The sequence below is a fragment of the Gobius niger genome, assembly GCF_951799975.1.
Source record: "Gobius niger genome assembly, chromosome: 15".
NCBI lineage: Eukaryota > Metazoa > Chordata > Actinopteri > Gobiiformes > Gobiidae > Gobius > Gobius niger.
Genome location: NC_136866.1, coordinates 30,063,156 through 30,085,487, shown reverse-complemented (window position 1 = coordinate 30,085,487; position 22,332 = coordinate 30,063,156). Strand labels below are relative to the sequence as shown.

Genomic DNA, 22,332 nt, shown 5'->3' with positions numbered 1-22,332 from the left:
AAGGATCTTTGACCTGTTCTAAAGAGTTCTGAAGGATCTTTGACCTGTTCTAAAGAGTTCTGAAGGATCTTTGACCTGTTCTAAAGAGTTCTGAAGGATGTATGACCTGTTCTATAGAGTTCTGAAGGATCTTTGACCTGTTCTAAAGAGTTTGAAGGATCTTTGACCTGTTCTAAAGAGTTCTGAAGGATCTTTGACCTGTTCTAAAGAGTTCTGAAGGATATTTGACCTGTTCTATAGAGTTCTGAAGGATCTGTGACCTGTTCTAAAGAGTTTGAAGGATCTGTGACCTGTTCTCAAGAGTTCTGAAGGATCTGTGACCTGTTCTAAAGAGTTCTGAAGGATCTGTGACCTGTTCTAAAGAGTTCTGAAGGATCTGTGACCTGTTCTAAAGAGTTCTGAAGGATCTTTGACCTGTTCTAAAGAGTTCTGAAGGATCTGTGACCTGTTCTAAAGAGTTCTGAATGATCTTTGACCTGTTCTCAAGAGTTCTGAAGGATCTTTGACCTGTTCTCAAGAGTTCTGAAGGATCTTTGACCTGTTCTCAAGAGTTCTGAAGGATCTTTGACCTGTTCTCAAGAGTTCTGAAGGATCTGTGACCTGTTCTAAAGAGTTCTGAAGGATCTGTGACCTGTTCTAAAGAGTTCTGAAGGATCTTTGACCTGTTCTAAAGAGTTTGAAGGATCTGTGACCTGTTCTAAAGAGTTCTGAAGGATATTTGGCGTTGTCGCGGTCGTCGGTCATGGAGAACAGCTGTTGGGCGCAGCTCTTGATGAGTCCGTCCAGCGCGTCCTCCACCCGCTTTAGCTTCTCCGACTCCTGCTGCAGCTTCTGCTTCCCCCACAGGAAGCTGGAGATCGGGCACTTCCCCCTGAGACAAACAGCCCGGGGTTCATGAGGTTCTCCCTGACCGACACGGAGGATTGTTGAGACACTCACGTCCAGCGCACGCGGTTGACCGACTCCTTGCGCAGCAGGTCGATGCCCATCAGGATGTTGGTGACCTCGTACAGGCGGCGTTTGGGCGACTGCAGCGTCCTGGCCGCCTCCCGGACGTCCACAGATCCGTCAGCGTTCAGCAGCAGCTCCAGGAAGCTCCTCGCCAGTGATGTGAGAGGCACGTCTGCCGCCAAACAGAGACAACATGTATGTAGGAAACACCAGAGTCTGTGATTCAGAGACTTTACCTTCTCTGAGGGACGTCCTGGACTCACACTTTGAGGGAGAGGAGAGCTGTGGAGGCGGCGCTGGAGCCGGACTGAAACAGAAACATTTAAAGGGGGGTATTATTGAAAATGGACTTTTTCAAGCTTTCCATCATGTTATTCCGTCACTCCCTCATTAAAAACATGCCTGAAGTGTTGCCTTGGCACATTCACGTATTTCTGAGTAATCTGTAAAAACTCTGATGGCGGCCATTTTAGGGATAGGTTTGCCTGAGTCCTCCTAGGAACGCCCCCACCTCCTGGAGACGCCTCCGAGCTTTCGTCACCAGCCGAGTAACCAACCACTGCTCCTCAGCAGAACCCCCTCCCCACTGATGCCACAGACAGCGTGTGGAGGGGGCGTGTCTAAAGGCTCAGAGGTTCTTAAAGAGACAGAGGCCTATTTCAAGACATTCACGACAGCCATTTTGAGAGAGACATTTTATACAAGGCAGTTATTCTAATTTACTGCATTTACAGACCAACAGAAGGTTTGTCATCATTGTAGTGTGATATAGACTGGTGCTATGGGACTGAAAAAGCAGAATACCCCCTCTTTAACAGGTCGACTTTAGCCTCAGAGAAAGGCCTGGTTTATCGACTGACGACGAGTTGAACCATCACAGTGAGTCTAGTTTATGTTCAGCACTTTTACCTGGACTTCAGAGGGACTGAAGGGGGCGCTGTGGATTCATCTGCAGGGGATGCTGTAACTTTATCTGTGGGGGGCGATGCCTGTCCATCAGCAGGGGACGCCGTGTCTCCATCTGCAGGGGGCGCTGTGGCTTCGTCTTCAAGGGGCGCCATGTCTCCGTCTGCAGGGGGCGCCGTGGCTCCATCTGCAGCTTCTGTGCTTCCTTCTGTGACCTGAAGGGGGCAGGTGTAGAAAGGCGCAAAGCAATGAAAAATGTGTGTTTCCAGTTTCCGAAATGTATGAATTTCTCCAAAGGTACTCGAGTAAAAGTACTTAAACATGTCTGAAGAAAATGTTGTTCACTTTTATTTAGTTATTGAGTTAAAGACAATTCTTTTCAGTTTTAGTCTAAATCTAGAGACTTTGTATTCGAACACACTGTGTAGTAAAGTATGATGGAACGCCTGTTATAAAATGATGAACTCTTTTACTCTGTTGGCAAAAGCAGCAGATTTCAGCCTCAGCCTTTAAAGCAGCACTTAGTAACTTCTTTACCTTAATAAATCCTTCCCGTCGTCCCTCTGGGGGTAATACAAGTGTTAAAGGGATGATTGGGGGGTCTTTCATCTCTTTCTGGTGTTCTGGCCGGAAAACCACAATTGCAACTTTCCACAATACACACTCTGGCCCTCAAGACCATTTTGAGTAAAGGTATTTCTGAAAATGGTCTTGAGGGAGATCGAAGGCCTGTTAATCTCTTAACCCCACCTGAACCAAGCACATTTTCCCCAGTTTGTCTTTACCCAAATCTAAACACTTGGGGGGAAAAAAACGGTCATTATAGCAACGAAAACGAGGATGAAAACGCAAGAAATAGTTAAAAAAAAAATTGCAACAAAAGAGCGACGTTAACGTGACGAAAATGTGGCGAAACCAAGACGAAAAAGCAACGGGAAAAAAAACACGGTAAAAACTCCAGTCCAGAAGCTTTAAGATTAGGGTAAAGCCAAACTGGAAAAAACGTAGTTAAGGCTCAAAATGTGAAACATAGTCAATTCCTCAACATTTCTGAGCAGATCGCCCACGTAAGTCATATATGACGTACAAGTGGCAGTTGTTAAAACTGATGCTTTACTTCAGGCAACAATTGGGGGGGGGGTTGGCCCTCTGTCTTTTGACAATGAAGAAAATCGTCCCTCTACCATGCAAACTTGCCTACCCCTGCACTAATGGAATCACGAAGAAGAAGCTAACAGGCTAAGGGGTAAAGCTAACTGTGGGCTAGCACCACTTAAACAGTATTTACAGCCAAGTTTGAGTGAATAAAATGATCTCCATTGTATAATTGGATGAACAATATCCCTCTGTCACTTTGTCTTTTCTGTCAGTGCAGGATTTACTCTAACGGACGATTAATGAGTAAAAAACACAACATGTACAACACCTGCAGTGGCGCTTGTGGCCTCTAGGGGCATGAGTTACTTAGTACTGCTTTAAACATTAAAGGTTTGTGCTTAATAATGTTGTGCAATATGGAGCTAAAATGTAATGATGTTTTTTGTCTTGATATTTGGGAAGTAACTGTATCTAAATACTCTTAAGTGTAACTTTACTAGAATACAGTTACTCAAAAACATGTATTTAGTTACTCGCCAACACTGACGATACGTGACACTGGACAGTCGTCAGAACTCTAAATCTGCCCAAAACTAGGATTAAATAGAACTAAAACCTTTGCACATTTATAAGTTTGATGCATTTTTTTAGTTTTTAACCCCTTAACCCCCGCCTGAACCGAGCACATTTTCTCCAGCTTTACCCCAATCCAAAAGCTTCTGGAAAAAAGGTGTGAAAATAGTGACAAAACTGAGACGAAAACAAGGATGAAAATGTGAAAAAAGTGAGAAAAAATTGACGAGAAAGGGGGAAAAAAAGACAAAAGATTTACAAAAAAATGGACAAAAAAGTGACAAAAATTGACAAAAAATGGAGTAAAAAAATTATGAAAAAGTGACAAAAAATTGACAAAAACGGACAAAAAAATGAGAAAAAAAAATTATAAAAAAGTGACAAAAATTTGACAAAAAATTGAGTAAAAAAAATTATGAAAAAGTGACAAAAAATGGACAAAAAAGTGATAAGAATTTGACAAAAAAATGCGAATAATTTGATGAAAAAGTGACAAAAAAATGACCAAAAAAATGCGAAAAATTTGACGAAAATTAGACGACTGCCCAACAAAAAAAGTGATGAATAAAAATCTGACGACGTGAGGAAAAAGATCAATTTAGTTGTGTAGGTCTTAGCTTTCAAATGAGGCGTTACACTGGCCTACAGGATTTGGGTAAAGCTGAACTGGAGAAAATGCTCTCGGTTCAGGCAGGAGTTAAGAGGTTAAAATCTTACTTTGACTAATGAGTTACGCACCATCTCTGTGTCGTCCTCTTCCTCCGCTTTGTTTTCGTCAACAACTTCTTCATCATCACCATCTTCATTAATCTGTTCATCGTCCTCTTCCTCCGCCTCGACCTCATCGACCTCATCGACCTCTTCTTCAGGAGCTTCGTCTTCTACATCCTCCTCCTCCTGGTCCTCGTCCCCCATGGCCCAGCCGCCGTCCTCCTCCGGGTCCTCGGGCCACGCGTCGAGGCCCAGCTCCGCCTCCAGACACGGGGGCATGATGGGAATGGCGTCCGGGCTAACGCCGCTGTCGGAGACGTCCTCGGGCAGGAAGTGGTCCTCGCAGATCACATGGTTCCCCGAAGAGTCCTGCCTGTCGGGCTCGCGCAGCGCCGCCAGCCACACCTGCAGGCGCAAAGAGGTATTACACTCTCACAGGTAAACAAGCTACACCTGCAGGAGCAAAGAGGTATTACACTCTCACAGGTAAACAAGCCACACCTGCAGGCGCAAAGAGGTATTACACTCTCACAGGCGCAAAGAGGTATTACGCTCTCACAGGGAAACAAGCTACACCTGCAGGCACAAAGAGGTATTACACTCTCACAGGTAAACAAGCTACACCTGCAGGCACAAAGAGGTATTACACTCTCACAGGTAAACAAGCCACACCTGCAGGCGCAAAGAGGTATTACACTCTCACAGGCGCAAAGAGGTATTACGCTCTCACAGGGAAACAAGCTACACCTGCAGGCACAAAGAGGTATTACACTCTCACAGGAAAGCTAAGATCTATAAAACTCATCTAAATGGATCTTTTTCCTCACGTCATCAGATTTTTTCCCATCTTTTTTGGGGGGTATTCAACTCATTTTGTAGCTTTTTTGTCATTTTTTTTTCTCAACTTTTTGTCATTTTTTGTCACATTTTTTGTCTTTTTCTTTGTCATTTTTTTGTCTTTTTTTGTCACATTTTTTGTCTTTTTTTGTCACAATTTTTGTCTTTTTTAATCAATTTTTTGTCTTTTTTTGTCACATTTTTTGTCTTTTTTTGTCTTTTTTAATCAATTTTTTGTCTTTTTTTAATCCATTTTTTTTTTTTTTTTTTTGTCTTTTTTGTCACATTTTTTGTCTTTTTTTTGTCTTTTTTAATCAATTTTTTGTCTTTTTTTGTCACATTTTTTGTCTTTTTTTTGTCTTTTTTGTCTTTTTTTTAATCAATTTTTTGTCTTTTTTTGTCTTTTTTTTGTCGTTTTTTGTCACATTTATTGTAATTTTTTGTCACATTTTTTGTCTTTTTTTTGTCTTTTTTTGTCTTTTTTTAATCAATTTTTTGTCACATTTTTTGTCATTTGTTTTTTTTTTGTCGCATTTTTGTCAAAGTCACTCTCACAGGTAAACAAGCCACACCTGCAGGCGCAAAGAGGTATTACACTCTCACAGGTAAACAAGCCACACCTGCAGGCGCAAAGAGGTATTACACTCTCACAGGAAAGCTAAGATCTACAAAACTCATCTAAATGGATCTTTTTCCTCACGTCATCAGATTTTTTTCCATCTTTTTTTGGGGAGTATTCAACTCATTTTGTAGCTTTTTTGTCATTTTTTGTCACATTTTTTGTCTTTTTCTTTGTCATTTTTTAATCATTTTTTTGTCATTTTTTGTCACATTTTTTGTCTTTTTCTTTGTCATTTTTTTGTCTTTTTTTAATCATTTTTTTTGTCTTTTTTAGTCACATTTTTTGTCTTTTTTTTGTCTTTTTTTGTCACATTTTTTGTCACATTTTTTGTCTTTTTTTGTCTTTTTTAATCAATTTTTTGTCACTTTTTTGTCACATTTTTTTGTCTTTTTTAATCAATTTTTTGTCTTTTTTAATCAATTTTTTGTCTTTTTTTGTCACATTTTTTGTCTTTTTTTAATCAATTTTTTGACTTTTTTAATAAATTTTTTGTCTTTTTTAATAAATTTTTTGTCTTTTTTTTGTCACATTTTTTGTCTTTTTTTTGTCTTTTTTGTCACATTTTTTGTCTTTTTTTTGTCTTTTTTAATCAATTTTTTGTCTTTTTTTGTCACATTTTTTGTCACATCTTTTATCATTTTTTGGTCAATTTTTTGTCACATTTTTTGTCACATTTTTTGTCGCATCTTTTGTCATTTTTTGGTCAATTTTTTGTCTTTTTTTGTCACATTTTTTGTCACATCTTTTGTCATTTTTTGGTCAATTTTTTGTCTTTTATTGTAATTTTTGGTCACATTTTTGTCAAAGTCACTCTCACAGGTAAACAAGCTACACCTGCAGGCACAAAGAGGTATTACACCCTCACAGGTCAAGAAATATGTGAAATATTAGGAATAATTTGGCAAAAATAAAGAAAAATTGGGCAAAAATATTGGAAAAAATAGGGAAAAAATTAGAAAAAATAAGCAGAATTTGGACCGAGTCTTGATGAGTAAAAGTTGATTTGCTGCAGTCACGCACATTCATTTGTATTATTTTCCACAACACGCCCCCGAGCCTCGCGCGGACACAGACCGTCACGTGCAGCGCGGACAGCTGTAAAAGTGACTTTAGTCTAAAACGTGATTCCCTCTCGTACCTTGACGCGGGCCGGGTCTTTGGGGAAGCTGAAGAACCGCTTCGGGGCCCGGCTGCAGCCGCCTCGGTCCGCGCCGAGCTGCTCCCGGTTCAGGCAGCTCGACACCACGCACTTCACCATGGTAACGGGAGCTAACGGGAGCTAACGGGAGCTAACGGCGCTAATGCTAAACGGCGCCAAAACAACGAGGGAAAAACCCGCAGAAACGTGACAAAAATCGGTCCAAATGCACAGCACGGTTTGTTTACGTCCTCACGGTCCATGCGCGCTTCTCAGACCCGGAACAAGGCGTGTTTTTGACCCGGAAGGACAACAGTTTACAGGAAACGGCGCTAAACGCGGCTCAGCGGCGGCCATCTTGGTGCGGTCTGAAGCCGCTTCAGGTAACGGAAAATGAAGGAGGATTGCGTTATTGGCGACTTTTGTTTATTTCTTTTGAGCTTTATGTGGGTGAAACAAGTATTTTACAAAAGTATCAGATCAAAAGTCACATGACATGAGTAGGTATATAGTAGAGTCATTTTAACCGCTTAACTCCCGCCTGAACCGAGAGCAGTGTAACCAGTGTAACACCTCATTTGAAAGCTAAGATCTACAAAATTAATGTAGATGGATCTGGATGGATTTGTCAATTTTTGTCACATTTTTATCACATTTATTGTCATTTTTTTGTCACATTTATTGTCATTTTTTGTCACATTTTTGTCATTTTTTGTCACATTTTTTGTCACATTTTTGTCATTTTTTGTCACATTTTTGTCATTTTTTTAATCATTTCTTGTCATTTTTTGTCACATTTTTTGTCACATTTTTGTCATTTTTATAATCATTTTTTTGGTCATTTTTTGCCACATCTTTTGTCATTTTTTTGTCAATTTTTTTGTCTTTTATTGTCATTTTTTGTCACATTTTTGTCATTTTTTCGTCACTTTTTTGTCACATCTTCATCATTGTTTTCGTCTCAGTTCTGTCGCTATTTTCACAGCTTTTTTCCAGAAGCTTTTGGATTGGGGTAAAGCCAAACTGGAGAAAATGTGCTCGGTTCAGGTGGGAGTTAAGGGGTTAATAGACGATAAGATTTGTTTGCAGTTATTCTCTTGATGGCCACACGAGGTCTCTCTTGTCTGGGTTTTGAGGAGTCCCGTACAAATGCATTTATTATACTATTATTTTTCTGAGTTTCAATAATGAAGAGACACTGAACTGTGGCTCTGACGACAGTGAACAGAGAAACAGGCAGAGCTGCGTGAATCAGGAGGTCTGGGGGATTTTGTGTTTTATTTTGACTTCAACACATTTTCTCCAGTTTGACTTCACCCAAATCTAAAAGCTTCTTGGCTGGAGGGTTTACAGCCTCAAGGCTAGAGTAGGCAAGGCAAATGTATTTATACAGCACATTTCATGCACAAGGCAACTCAATGTGCCTCACAGCAACACCGAAAACACAAACAATACACTCATACAAATACACAACATTACAAATATGGGTATATTAAAGCTATATATTAAAAGTAGTTAAAATACCATCAGTCTCCATAGGCAGCAGTAAATGCCTGTTTTTATATTCAATCAAATTGTCCTATTAAACTCTGTGCATAAGCATAATACTAGAATGGCATCCAATGGTCATATAATAACACAACATCCTAAAACTAATTTCATGAGGAAAACGGTTCTCTATAGAGCTATATCATTTCTGTTTTCTGTCTGTTTTGTGGACCCCCTCGAAAATGAGTTGCTACATCTCAAGGGGCTTTCCATTAATAAACAATAATAAACAATAATCTACCTGGAACCGTATTCCAGTCGGAATTCGTGAACTTAGAAATAAGGTACTATTCGTAAATAATCTGAAGCCTCATGTTTGTGAGTTTGTTGTTGTTTTGTTGCTCCTAAAAGTATTATGAATGTTTAAATCTATGTACATTTTAAGCCAAATATATATGCATGTTATTATATTTGTTTTTTAAATACTGCATATACATATTTTTGTATGAACATGTAAAAGTTGTTTGGAATGGGCCCAGGAAGACGAACTGAGTGCTTATTGCTCTCAATGGGATCCATATAAATAAACAAGTAAATAGGCACGTTTTCAGCCTGGACTTGAACATTGTCTCACGTCCTCACTGAGGCTGTTCCAGACTTTTGCTGAAACTGAAACGCAGCCTCACCGTGTTTAGTCCTGACTCTGGAACCACCAGCAGACCCCTCCCTGAGGATCTCAGGGCCGAGATGGTTCATACGGCTGTAACACGTCAGCTATAGATTTTGGTGCTCGACCATGAAGAGACTTGTAACAAGCAGAGCTGTTTTAAACTCTCTGAGCGACAGGAAGCCAGTGCAGAGACCGGAGCACTGGACTAATATGGTCGTATTTCCTGGTTCTGGTCAGGACTCGAGCAGCTGCTCTAACGGCTCGTTTGGAAACAGGTCAGTGAACAGTTACAATAGTCTCAGCGACTGTTTTTTATTTTTGTCATGGTGTTATTGTTTATTGTTGTTTTTCTGGCATGTTTTTTGTCCTGGTTTTTGTCTCGTTTTTGACCCTTTGTTGTGGTTTTGTCACATATTCATAACGTTTTTTTTTTGGTAAAGTTTTTGTTGTGGTTCTCGTTGCTTCCCGGTCGTGTTCCGTTCATTTTCCGTCACTGCAGCTTTTTCACCGCCTTCCAGATGCTTTTTTGTCACTTTTCCATTGCTTTTTTGTTCCTTTTTCGCATTTTTTGGTCATTTTTTCGTTGTGTTTTTGTTCCTTTTTTCGCATTTTTTGTCATTTTTTCGTTGTGTTTTTGTTCCTTTTTCACATTTTTTTGTCATTTTTTCGTTGTGTTTTTGTTCCTTTTTCACATTTTTTTGGTCTTTTTTTCGTTGTGTTTTTGTTCCTTTTTTTGCCTTTTTTTGTTGTGTTTTTGTTCTTTTTTTCCACATTTTTTGTCCTTTTTTCGTTGTGTTTTTGTTCCTTTTTCGCATTTTTTTTGTCATTTTTTCATTGTGTTTTTGTTCCTTTTTCGCTTTTTTTTTGTCATTTTTTCGTTGTGTTTTTGTTCCTTTTTCACATTTTTTTGTCATTTTTTCGTTGTGTTTTTGTTCCTTTTTTCACATTTTTTTGGTCTTTTTTTCGTTGTGTTTTTGTTCCTTTTTTTGCCTTTTTTTGTTGTGTTTTTGTTCTTTTTTTCCACATTTTTTGTCCTTTTTTCGTTGTGTTTTTGTTCCTTTTTCGCATTTTTTTGTCATTTTTTCGTTGTGTTTTTGTTCCTTTTTCACATTTTTTTGTCATTTTTTCGTTGTGTTTTTGTTCCTTTTTTCGCATTTTTTTTGTCATTTCTTCGTTGTGTTTTTGTTCCTTTTTTTGCATTTTTTTGTCATTTTTTCGTTGTGTTTTTGTTCCTTTTTTCGCCTTTTTTTGTCATTTTTTCGTTGTGTTTTTGTTCCTTTTTTCGCATTTTTTGTCATTTTTTCGTTGTGTTTTTGTTCCTTTTTCACATTTTTTTGTCATTTTTTCGTTGTGTTTTTGTTCCTTTTTCACATTTTTTTGGTCTTTTTTTCGTTGTGTTTTTGTTCCTTTTTTTGCCTTTTTTTGTTGTGTTTTTGTTCTTTTTTTCCACATTTTTTGTCCTTTTTTCGTTGTGTTTTTGTTCCTTTTTCGCATTTTTTTGTCATTTTTTCATTGTGTTTTTGTTCCTTTTTCGCTTTTTTTTGTCATTTTTTCGTTGTGTTTTTGTTCCTTTTTCACATTTTTTTGTCATTTTTTCGTTGTGTTTTTGTTCCTTTTTTCACATTTTTTTGGTCTTTTTTTCGTTGTGTTTTTGTTCCTTTTTTTGTCATTTTTTCGTTGTGTTTTTGTTCCTTTTTTCCACATTTTTTGTCCTTTTTTCATTGTGTTTTTGTTCCTTTTTCGCATTTTTTTGTCATTTTTTCGTTGTGTTTTTGTTCCTTTTTCACATTTTTTTGTCATTTTTTCGTTGTGTTTTTGTTCCTTTTTTCGCATTTTTTTTGTCATTTCTTCGTTGTGTTTTTGTTCCTTTTTTTGCATTTTTTTGTCATTTTTTCGTTGTGTTTTTGTTCCTTTTTTCGCCTTTTTTTGTCATTTTTTCGTTGTGTTTTTGTTCCTTTTTTCTCATTTTTTTGTCATTTTTTCGTTGTGTTTTTGTTCCTTTTTCACATTTTTTCTGTCATTTTTTCATTGTGTTTTTTGTTCCTTTTTTCGCATTTTTTTGTCATTTTTTCGTTGTGTTTTTGTTCCTTTTTTCTCATTTTTTTGTCATTTTTTCGTTGTGTTTTTGTTCCTTTTTTCTCATTTTTTTGTCATTTTTTCGTTGTGTTTTTGTTCCTTTTTCACATTTTTTCTGTCATTTTTTCGTTGTGTTTTTTGTTCCTTTTTTCACATTTTTTTTGTCATGTTTTCGTTGTGTTTTTGTTCCTTTTTTCGCATTTTTTTCCGCATTTTTTCGTTGTGTTTTTGTTCCTTTTTTTGCATTTTTTGTCCTTTTTTCGTTGTGTTTTTTGTTCCTTTTTTCTAATTTTTTGGTAATTTTTTCGTTGTGTTTTTTGTTCCTTTTTTGCATTTTTTTGTCATTTTTTCGTTGTGTTTTTGTTCCTTTTTTTGCATTTTTTTGTCATTTTTTCGTTGTGTTTTTGTTCCTTTTTTCACATTTTTTTGTCATATTTTGTTGTGTTTTTGTTCCTTTTCCGACACATTTTTGTTCCGTTTTCATCCTCGTTTCCGTCCCTATTTGGAAGCTTTTAGATTTGGGTAAAGCGGCTCAGGAGAAAACACTGGGAGAGAAGCTTCACATCAGCGACAGTTTCACGTTTCTAAATCCCGTCGGGAGAGAAAACCCCGTCGGGAGAGAAAACCCCGTCGGGAGAGAAGCCAGACGAGAGAATCTGGCGCCGGAGTTGAACCCGTGACCTCTCAGTGGGCGAAGCCGGTTTGTGTCGACATTTAAAGTTGGTAAAGTTGTCGTTCGTGGAAAGAAAAACGTCCAAACTTCACTTTCTCCGACCTCGGACCGAGAGCGGGGAAATGTTCCGGAGTCGATCGATGAGAAAATCCTTCAGGGCGGCCATCTTTGAACCGCGTCCTCCTACGCTCAGAGCAGGGCGGGAGGCAGAGGTTCAACTCCCACTGTGCCCCTGGGCAAGACACTCGACCCCCCCCCCACAAAAAAAAGCAGTAAAAAGTAGAAAAAAGCGACAACAGAAGAGACAAAACACGGCAACACAGTTATGATCAGGTTTGTGGGTCTGAGCTTTCAAATGAGACGTTACTCTGGCTGTGACCTCCAGTCGAGAAGCTGTTAGATTTGGGTAAAGGCGGGGGTAAGAGGTTAAAGGTAACACTTGTAGGATGGGTTCTTACTTGGTTTGCGATCAGTGTTGGGCCAGTGACTTTAACCCCTTAACTCCCACCTGAACCGAGCACATTTTCTCCAGTTTGGCTTTACCCCAATCCAAAAGCTTCTGGAAAAAAGGTGTGAAAATAGCAACAAAACTGAGACGAAAACAATGATGGAAATGTGACAAAAAAGTGACGAAAAATTGATGAAAAAATGATAAAAATGTCACAAAAATGTCACAAGAAATTGACAAAAAATGGAAGAAAAAATGACAAAAATGTGACAAAAATGTGATTAAAAAAAATGACAAAAATGTGATAAAAAAAATGACAAAAATGTGATTAAAAAAATGACAAAAAATTCATAAAAAATGACAAAAAATTCATAAAAAATGACAAAAAATTGAAAAAAAATTGACAAAAAAGCGACAAAAATGAGTTGAACACCCAACAAAAAAATGATGGAAAAAAAATCTGATGACGTGAGGAAAAAGATCCTCTCGGTTCAGGCGGGAGTTAAGAGGTTAAACACACCTGTAATACAGTTTGTTTTGTAATGACTAATAAACTCTGTGTAAGTAACGTAAAATAACATGTAGCTCGTTACTTTTGTAATTCGTTACGACGCGTGGACCAGGAAACAGAACAATAAAGATCTGCACGTTGATCTCCAGTGTGAGGAAACGTGAGAACAAAAACATGTAAAACAGGGGAAGGAGGGCCGATTATTAGCCCAAAGTAAACACAACACTGGAAAACTGACCATCTTAAATGAGATAAATGACTTAACCCCTTAACTCCCACCTGAACCGAGCACATTTTCTCCTGTTTGGCTTTACCCCAATCCAAAAGCTTCTGGAAAAAAGGTGGGAAAAAAAGCAACAAAACTGAGACGAAAACAATGATGGAAATGTGACAAAAAAGTGAGAAAAAATGACAAAAATGTGACAAAAAATGTACAAAAATTTGATAAAAATTTGACAAAAAAAATCACAAAAAAGTTACAAAAATGAGTTGAATACCCAACAAAAAAATGATGGAAAAAAAAATCTGATGACGTGAGGGAAAAGATCCTCTCGGTTAAAATTGCCTGAATTAAAGTTCTTCTATGTTGAATTTGAATCGGTTTGAACTAATCCAAGACACAAATGCTATAGCGCCGATGGAACAAGAATAAAAAAGAGAATAACTACAATATATGACCTCACTGGGTGCATTGACAGTATTTCTACCTTTTTTTCTCCCATTTAACTCTAATAATGTTAAAAGTTCTCTCTGATTTGTGTAATAATGTTTCTCAAAATCATCTTGAGGGCCAGAGGTTCTGTGCTGGAGGGCCGGATTTGGCCCCCGGGCCTGACCTTGCCTCCCGCCTACCCCTGATGTAAAACATTGGGGTGTTTAAAAGGAACATGGTTGAGCTCGTGCCCCTCAAACAGGCAACATTATCATCATTCCACTGTTTGATAGAAATGATGCGAATGTTAAAGTGGAATATTCCGTTTGTTTGGTTTGTTCCTTTGTAAAGGCTTTATAATAAAATATAATACTATATAATAATATAATGTTGGCCTTGCTGCAGTTGCTCAGGATGTCTTTGTGCTTTGGTGTTTTCTTGGTTTCCTCCTGAACATTCTGCTGAAGCTTCTGCGTCTCTTAACCTCTTAACTCCCACCTGAACGGATCCCTTTGGCTTTACCCTAATCAAACAGCTTCTTGGGGAAAAACACCTAAACAGCCACAAAAAATGAGAAGAAAACAAGGATGTAAACGCGATAAAAAAGAGACAAAAATGTGACAAAAATGTGACAAAAATGTGACAAAACTGTGACAAAAATGTGACAAAAATGTGACAAAAATGTGACAAAAATGTGACAAAACTGTGACAAAAATGTGACAAAAATGTGACAAAAATGTGACAAAAATGTGACAAAAATGTGACAAAAATTCCACAAAAATGTGACAAAAATTCAACAAAAATTCAACGAAAATATGACAAAAATGTGACAAAAATGTGACAAAAATGTGACAAAAAATCAACAAAAATTCAACAAAAATATGACAAAAATTCAACAAAAAAATGACAAAAATTCAACAAAAAAATGACAAAAATTCAACAAAAATGTGACAAAAATGAAAAAGAAAAGAAAAAAAACACATACAAAAGGTGACTCAACACAGCAACAGCGGGAGGAAAAAGCTCAGTTTTGTGTGATGAGGTGTTACACAGGCCTATATGGCCAGAGAGGACAGAATGTATTTGGTTCAGGCGGGAGGTAAGAGCTTAAACACTTTTATTCCTGATTTTAAAAACGCGTCTTTTCTCCGTCTGACCGTGAACGTCTCGATTCCGCTTTTGGCCAAACGCGAACAAAAGACTGTGGCGCATTCAGAGCGACGGAATGCACCGTGCGCGCGCCCCCCTCCCGTGTGCGTGCGCGCCCCCGCCCGCCTCGGAGACAACAGGGAGTGAGCGTGCACGCGCCTGCCCCGTCTGTGCGCGCGCCCGTGCGTCTGTCTGGATCCGCCGCCTCCTTTTCCACCGAAGCATCCTCCGGAACGCACCGGCGGCAGGAGCGGCAGGAGCGGCGGCATCACAGGCGGCGCGGGCATCACGGGGCATGGCGGCGGAGACAGCGGCCTGACACACCGGACCGAACCAGGACCAGGCCCGGGAGACGAGTCCAGACCGGAACCGAGCCGCGGAGTCCAGTCCGAGATCCAGAACAATCAGCGCCATTTCAGTAGGTTCTTCTCCTGTTCTTCTCCTGTTCTTCTTCCTCACGTGTCACAGTCCTTCACGAAGCCTCCTCAGCCCGGGTTTGTCCGGGTTTGTCCGGGTTTGTTCTGACTTCTCCTGGGTTAGCTCCTTGTTTTGGTTCAGAGTCTCTGCAGGAAAAGCATCAGAAGTCGTGCCTTTAATTGAGTCATAATTACAGGCCTTAAATGTCACTAATAAAAGCTTTGGTTTGGATTCAGACTGAGGAGAAATCTGAGACTAACTGACTAACTGACAGACAGACTAACGGACCTGGGTTTCTGCACATGTTCATTTAAATGACAGTGTTCGGGTTTGGGTCGTTGGGGATGTTTTGTTTAAAAGTTTGTGTCGGGTCTGAGTGAAGATGTTAAACCTGAGCTGCTGCTGCTGCTGCTGCTGCTGGATGACCCGGGTCAGTGTCTGCCCCCCCCCCCCCCCGGGTCAGTGTCTGCCCCCCCCCCCCCGGGTCAGTGTCTGCCCCCCCGGGTCAGTGTCTGCCCCCCCGGGTCAGTGTCTGCCCCCCCGGGTCAGTGTCTGCTTTAGTCCGTGTTTACACCTGGTTTAGTCTGTGTTTAGTCCGTGTTTAGTCCATGTTTAGTCCGTGTTTAGTCCGTGTTTAGACCTGGTTTAGTCCGTGTTTAGTCCGTGTTTAGTCCGTGTTTAGTCCATGTTTAGTCCGTGTTTAGTCCGTGTTTAGTCCGTGTTTAGACCTGGTTTAGTCCGTGTTTAGTCCGTGTTTAGTCCGTGTTTAGACCTGGTTTAGTCCGTGTTTAGTCCTGGTTTAGTCCGTGTTTAGTCCGTGTTTAGTCCATGTTTAGTCCGTGTTTAGTCCGTGTTTAGACCTGGTTTAGTCCGTGTTTAGTCCGTGTTTAGACCTGGTTTAGTCCGTGTTTAGTCCGTGTTTAGTCCGTGTTTAGACCTGGTTTAGTCCGTGTTTAGTCCGTGTTTAGTCCGTGTTTAGTCCGTGTTTAGACCTGGTTTAGTCCGTGTTTAGTCTGTGTTTAGTCCATGTTTAGTCCGTGTTTAGTCCGTGTTTAGTCCTGGTTTAGTCCGTGTTTAGTCCGTGTTTAGTCCGTGTTTAGTCCGTGTTTAGACCTGGTTTAGTCCATGTTTAGTCCGTGTTTAGTCCGTGTTTAGACCTGGTTTAGTCCGTGTTTAGACTTTGTTTAGTCCGTGTTTAGTCCGTGTTTAGACCTGGTTTAGTCCATGTTTTGTCCGTGTTTAGTCCTGGTTTAGTCCGTGTTTAGTCCGTGTTTAGACCTGGTTTAGTCCGTGTTTACACCTGGTTTAGTCCGTGTTTAGTCCGTGTTTAGACCTGGTTTAGTCCGTGTTTAGTCCGTGTTTAGACCTGGTTTAGTCCGTGTTTAGTCCGTGTTTAGACCTGGTTTAGTCCGTGTTTAGACCTGGTTTAGTCCCGGTTTAGTCCGTGTTTAGACCTGGTTTAGTCCGTGTTTACACCTGGTTTATTCCGTGTTTAGTCCGTGTTTAGACCTGGTTTAGTCCGTGTTTAGTCCGTGTTTAGTCCATGTTTAGTCCTGGTTTAGTCCGTGTTTAGTCCGTGTTTAGTCCGTGTTTAGACCTGGTTTAGTCCGTGTTTAGACCGTGTTTAGTCCGTGTTTAGACCTGGTTTAGTCCGTGTTTACACCTGGTTTAGTCCTGGTTTAGTCCGTGTTTAGACCGTGTTTAGTCCGTGTTTAGACCTGGTTTAGTCCGTGTTTAGTCCGTGTTTAGACCTGGTTTAGTCCGTGTTTAGACCGTGTTTAGTCCGTGTTTAGACCTGGTTTAGTCCGTGTTTACACCTGGTTTAGTCCTGGTTTAGTCCGTGTTTAGACCGTGTTTAGACCTGGTTTAGTCCATGTTTAGTCCGTGTTTAGACCTGGTTTAGTCCGTGTTTAGTCCGTGTTTAGTCCGTGTTTAGACCTGGTTTAGACCGTGTTTAGTCCGTGTTTAGTCCGTGTTTAGACCTGGTTTAGTCTGTGTTTAGTCCGTGTTTAGTCCATGTTTAGTCCGTGTTTAGTCCGTGTTTAGACCTGGTTTAGTCCGTGTTTAGTCCGTGTTTAGACCTGGTTTAGTCCGTGTTTAGTCCGTGTTTAGTCCGTGTTTAGACCTGGTTTAGTCCGTGTTTAGTCCGTGTTTAGTCCGTGTTTAGTCCGTGTTTAGACCTGGTTTAGTCCGTGTTTAGTCCGTGTTTAGACCTGGTTTAGTCCGTGTTTAGTCCGTGTTTAGTCCGTGTTTAGACCTGGTTTAGTCCGTGTTTAGTCCGTGTTTAGTCCGTGTTTAGTCCGTGTTTAGACCTGGTTTAGTCCGTGTTTAGTCCGTGTTTAGTCCATGTTTAGTCCGTGTTTAGTCCGTGTTTAGTCCTGGTTTAGTCCGTGTTTAGTCCGTGTTTAGTCCGTGTTTAGTCCGTGTTTAGACCTGGTTTAGTCCATGTTTAGTCCGTGTTTAGTCCGTGTTTAGACCTGGTTTAGTCCGTGTTTAGACTTTGTTTAGTCCGTGTTTAGTCCGTGTTTAGACCTGGTTTAGTCCATGTTTTGTCCGTGTTTAGTCCTGGTTTAGTCCGTGTTTAGTCCGTGTTTAGACCTGGTTTAGTCCGTGTTTAGACCTGGTTTAGTCCGTGTTTACACCTGGTTTAGTCCGTGTTTAGTCCGTGTTTAGACCTGGTTTAGTCCGTGTTTAGACCTGGTTTAATCCGTGTTTACACCCGGTTTAGTCCCGGTTTAGTCCGTGTTTAGACCTGGTTTAGTCCTGGTTTAGTCCGTGTTTACACCTGGTTTAGTCCGTGTTTACACCTGGTTTAGTCCTGGTTTAGTCCGTGTTTAGACCTGGTTTAGTCCGTGTTTACACCTGGTTTATTCCGTGTTTAGTCCGTGTTTAGACCTGGTTTAGTCCGTGTTTAGTCCGTGTTTAGTCCATGTTTAGTCCTGGTTTAGTCCGTGTTTAGTCCGTGTTTAGTCCGTGTTTAGACCTGGTTTAGTCCGTGTTTAGACCGTGTTTAGTCCGTGTTTAGACCTGGTTTAGTCCGTGTTTACACCTGGTTTAGTCCTGGTTTAGTCCGTGTTTAGACCGTGTTTAGACCGTGTTTAGTCCGTGTTTAGACCTGGTTTAGTCTGTGTTTAGTCCGTGTTTAGTCCGTGTTTAGACCTGGTTTAGTCCGTGTTTAGACCTGGTTTAGTCCGTGTTTACACCTGGTTTAGTCCTGGTTTAGTCCGTGTTTAGACCGTGTTTAGACCTGGTTTAGTCCATGTTTAGTCCGTGTTTAGACCTGGTTTAGTCCGTGTTTAGTCCGTGTTTAGTCCGTGTTTAGACCTGGTTTAGACCGTGTTTAGTCCGTGTTTAGTCCGTGTTTAGACCTGGTTTAGACCGTGTTTAGTCCATGTTTAGTCCGTGTTTAGACCTGGTTTAGTCCATGTTTAGTCCGTGTTTAGTCCGTGTTTAGACCTGGTTTAGTCCGTGTTTAGTCCATGTTTAGTCCGTGTTTAGACCTGGTTTAGTCCATGTTTAGTCCGTGTTTAGTCCGTGTTTAGACCTGGTTTAGTCCGTGTTTAGTCCATGTTTAGTCCGTGTTTAGTCCATGTTTAGTCCGTGTTTAGTCCATGTTTAGACCTGGTTTAGACCGTGTTTAGTCCATGTTTAGTCCGTGTTTAGTCCGTGTTTAGTCCGTGTTTAGACCTGGTTTAGTCCGTGTTTAGTCCGTGTTTAGACCTGGTTTAGTCCGTGTTTAGTCCATGTTTAGACCTGGTTTAGTCCGTGTTTAGACCTGGTTTAGACCGTGTTTAGTCCATGTTTAGTCCATGTTTAGTCCGTGTGTAGTCCTGGTTTAGTCCGTGTTTAGTCCGTGTTTAGACCTGGTTTAGTCCGTGTTTAGACCTGGTTTAGTCCGTGTTTAGTCCATGTTTAGACCTGGTTTAGTCCGTGTTTAGTCCGTGTTTAGACCTGGTTTAGTCTGTGTTTAGTCCGTGTTTAGACCTGGTTTAGTCCATGTTTAGTCCTGGTTTAGTCTGTGTTTAGACCTGGTTTAGTCCGTGTTTAGTCCATGTTTAGTCCGTGTTTAGTCCGTGTTTAGACCTGGTTTAGTCCATGTTTATTCCGTGTTTAGTCCGTGTTTAGACCTGGTTTAGTCCGTGTTTAGTCCATGTTTAGTCCGTGTTTAGTCCGTGTTTAGACCTGGTTTAGTCCGTGTTTAGTCCATGTTTAGTCCGTGTTTAGTCCATGTTTAGTCTGTGTTTAGTCCGTGTTTAGACCTTGTTTAGTCCGTGTTTAGTCCGTGTTTAGACCTGGTTTAGTCCGTGTTTAGTCCGTGTTTAGACCTGGTTTAGTCCGTGTTTAGTCCGTGTTTAGACCTGGTTTAGTCCGTGTTTAGACCTGGTTTAGTCCGTGTTTAGACCCTTTGCTGTTTTCAGACTCTTTAAGGTCAGAGTCTGGACTGACCTAAGGATCTGGACCTGGTTTTGTCAGGACTGTCAGATCTTCAGCTTTCGAGCTCGTGGAGACGCTGGTCCACCTCCTGTGTGACCTTCTGACCGGCCGTGTGGTCAGAGTCTGGACTGACCTGAGGATCCAGGTCCACCTCCTATTTGTGGCCAGCGCAGCTACGAGGCGCAGCTACGAGGCGCACCTACGAGGCGCAGCTCTCAGCTGAGGAGAGAAGAAGCAACAAACTGGAGAATAGTTTAGTGTAAACACAATAATCCACATAGAGCTGACTTTATTACAGACTGCGCTCTCTAAACCAGAGTCTGAGCTGGATTTAACCAGAGCTTAATGTTGTTAGAGCTGCAGCGTCTGCAGTGTTTACAACACACAGGCTAACGATGCTAACTCGCTGCAGCGTCTGCAGTGTTTACAACATACATGCTAACGATGCTAACTCGCTGCAGCGTCTGCAGTGTTTACAACATACATGCTAACGATGCTAACTCGCTGCAGCGTCTGCAGTGTTTACAACATACATGCTAACGATGCTAACTCGCTGCAGCGTCTGCAGTGTTTACAACATACATGCTAACGATGCTAACTCGCTGCAGCGTCTGCAGTGTTTACAACATACAGGCTAACGATGCTAACTCGCTGCAGCGTCTGCAGTGTTTACAACATACAGGCTAACGTTGCTAACTCGCTGCAGCGTCTGCAGTGTTTACAAAATACAGGCTAACGTTGCTAACTCGCGGCTAGCAGTTTTGGCCATTCTGACGCCGTTTTAAGCCCAGGGGTTTATTCATCTGAAAAACTAACCCAGCGACTAAAAAGTCCTCAGAAAATCCAACTTAAAGACATACAGCATGTTTATATTGAGGGAAAATGAGCTGCAGCAGAACAATGAAAACGCTGTAGCTACTCGCTAAGTTACTACAAACACACGAGAAAATCTACAGGAGCTGAAGTACAGACGAAAAGAGACCATTTAAGTCACACCTCAATACTATTGTTAAATAAAAACACATAAATGAATAAAGCTCAGACATTGGGAGCTTTAGGACATGGGCTTTTCTGTCTATGATGGACAGAGACATAAAAATAAAGAATTATATTGAATGAAAATAAAATAAATAAATAAATGGCATCAGCACAATTCTAATATAACTGCCCTTAAATGTGTCGCCGACTTTACTTAAGGAAATGTAAATGAGTAAATTAACTCATTACAAACCAATCTGCTGTGGAAAAAAGGAAGAATGTTGAAGAAAATGCCTTGTACTCGTATCGGTTTTAGAAAAAGTGGTATCGGTGCATCCCTACTATATGCTACCTGCTATATGCTACATGCTAGATGCTACATGCTACATGCTATATGCTATATGCTATATGTCATTTTGAAGCTCAGGACCTGGTGAACTCACTCACTGAGTTAGTTCTAACCTCCACAATTGTTTTTAGATCGCTGCACAAAATGCCACGACTAGCAACAGTATGCTAATGCTAACAGTACCATGCTAATGCTAATGGCAACTAATCAAGGCTGGGACAGAAACTATGACTGGATCGTCTAAAATAATCAGCCTCTGATTGACCCAGTGTTTGTGTTTTAGTTTATGAAACTGACACATATTTGTCGTTTATATTAATATGACCTAAAGTCCAGTGATCCTGTTTAATGTTTTATTCACAAATAATAAATTGATAAATAATAATGATCTGACTCAGAGAAAACACTTTAGAGAAAGTCTCCTGTATCGGTTCATATCGGATATCGGCAGATACTCAAACCCTCAGTATCGGTATCTGAAGCAAAAACAATGGATCGTGAATCTCTAGGATCAACTAAACAGGAATGTTTTCAGTAAAGCGCCCCCTGCTGGCACAGTTTAGAAGCTTCATACACAGACCAGATCAGTGGAGCTTATTCAGAACGCAGCGCTCTGATTGGACACATGTTACAGTGTTCTGGAGCCAGTGTCCCCCCACACTGGTCCTCCCCACACTGGTCCTCCCCACACTGCCCCCCACACTGGTCCTCCCCACACTGGTCCTCAGTGATGATCTCCTGCTGATTGTGATGTCATCGTGTGGTTGAATACTTTAGTTCCTGGTGTTTAAAGTGAGTTCAGCTCCGCCGGCTCGTCCGAGTCCGGTCCAGGTTTTCTCCTGGAGTCGGATCGAGCTGCGACTCTGAGGTGAATACAGATGAGCCGCAACATCTGGAACACGCTGTTCAGAGAGTGTACCAGGACTAAAGCGGGACTAAAGCGGGACTAGACCAGGACTAAACCAGGACTAAACCAGGACTAAAGCAGGACCAAAGCGGGACTAAACCAGGACTAAACCAGGACTAAACCAGGACTAAACCAGGACTAAAGCGGGACTAAAGCAGGACTAAACCAGGACTAAACCAGGACTAAACCAGGACTAAAGCGGGACTAAAGCAGGACTAAACCAGGACTAAAGCGGGACTAAAGCGGGACTAAACCAGGACTAAAGCAGGACTAAACCAGGACTAAAGCAGGACTAAACCAGGACTGAACCAGGACTAAAGCGGGACTAAAGCAGGACTAAACCAGGACTAAACCAGGACTAAACCAGGACTAAACCAGGACTAAAGCAGGACTAAAGCAGGACTAAACCAGGACTAAACCAGGACTAAACCAGGACTAAACCAGGACTAAAGCAGGACTAAACCAGGACTAAACCAGGACTAAACCAGGACTAAACCAGGACTAAACCAGGACTAAACCAGGACTAAAGCAGGACTAAAGCGGGACTAAAGCGGGACTAAACCAGGACTAAACCAGGACTAAACCAGGACTAAACCAGGACTAAAGCAGGACTAAAGCGGGACTAAAGCGGGACTAAACCAGGACTGAACCAGGACTAAACCAGGTCTAAACCAGGACTAAACCAGGACTAAACCAGGACTAAAGCAGGACTAAAGCAGGACTAAACCAGGACTAAAGCAGGAC

General features: G+C 40.9%; 2 protein-coding genes across 3 annotated transcripts in view; one reads left to right on the top strand and one right to left on the bottom strand.

Annotated features, from left to right (window-relative positions):
* Positions 1–636: 636 nt before the first annotated feature.
* On the bottom strand, positions 637–7,213 carry e2f6 (E2F transcription factor 6; the record flags this gene model as incomplete). Its single annotated transcript, XM_079572068.1, has 6 exons — positions 6,837–7,213; positions 4,267–4,644; positions 1,861–2,072; positions 1,188–1,258; positions 940–1,123; positions 637–871 (listed from the first exon to the last, which is right to left on the bottom strand). The coding sequence occupies exons 1-6, from the start codon at positions 6,954–6,956 to the stop codon at positions 637–639; spliced, it is 1,200 nt and encodes a 399-aa protein (XP_079428194.1). The 5' UTR covers positions 6,957–7,213.
* Positions 7,214–14,666: 7,453 nt separating this feature from the next.
* Positions 14,667–22,332, top strand: part of myt1la (myelin transcription factor 1-like, a) — a 50,525-nt gene continuing 42,859 nt past the window's right edge. For both annotated transcript variants that reach the window (XM_079572213.1, XM_079572212.1), the window contains exon 1: positions 14,667–14,921. The gene's annotated coding sequence lies outside the window, so the exon portion shown is untranslated. The remainder of the gene's footprint in view (positions 14,922–22,332) is intronic.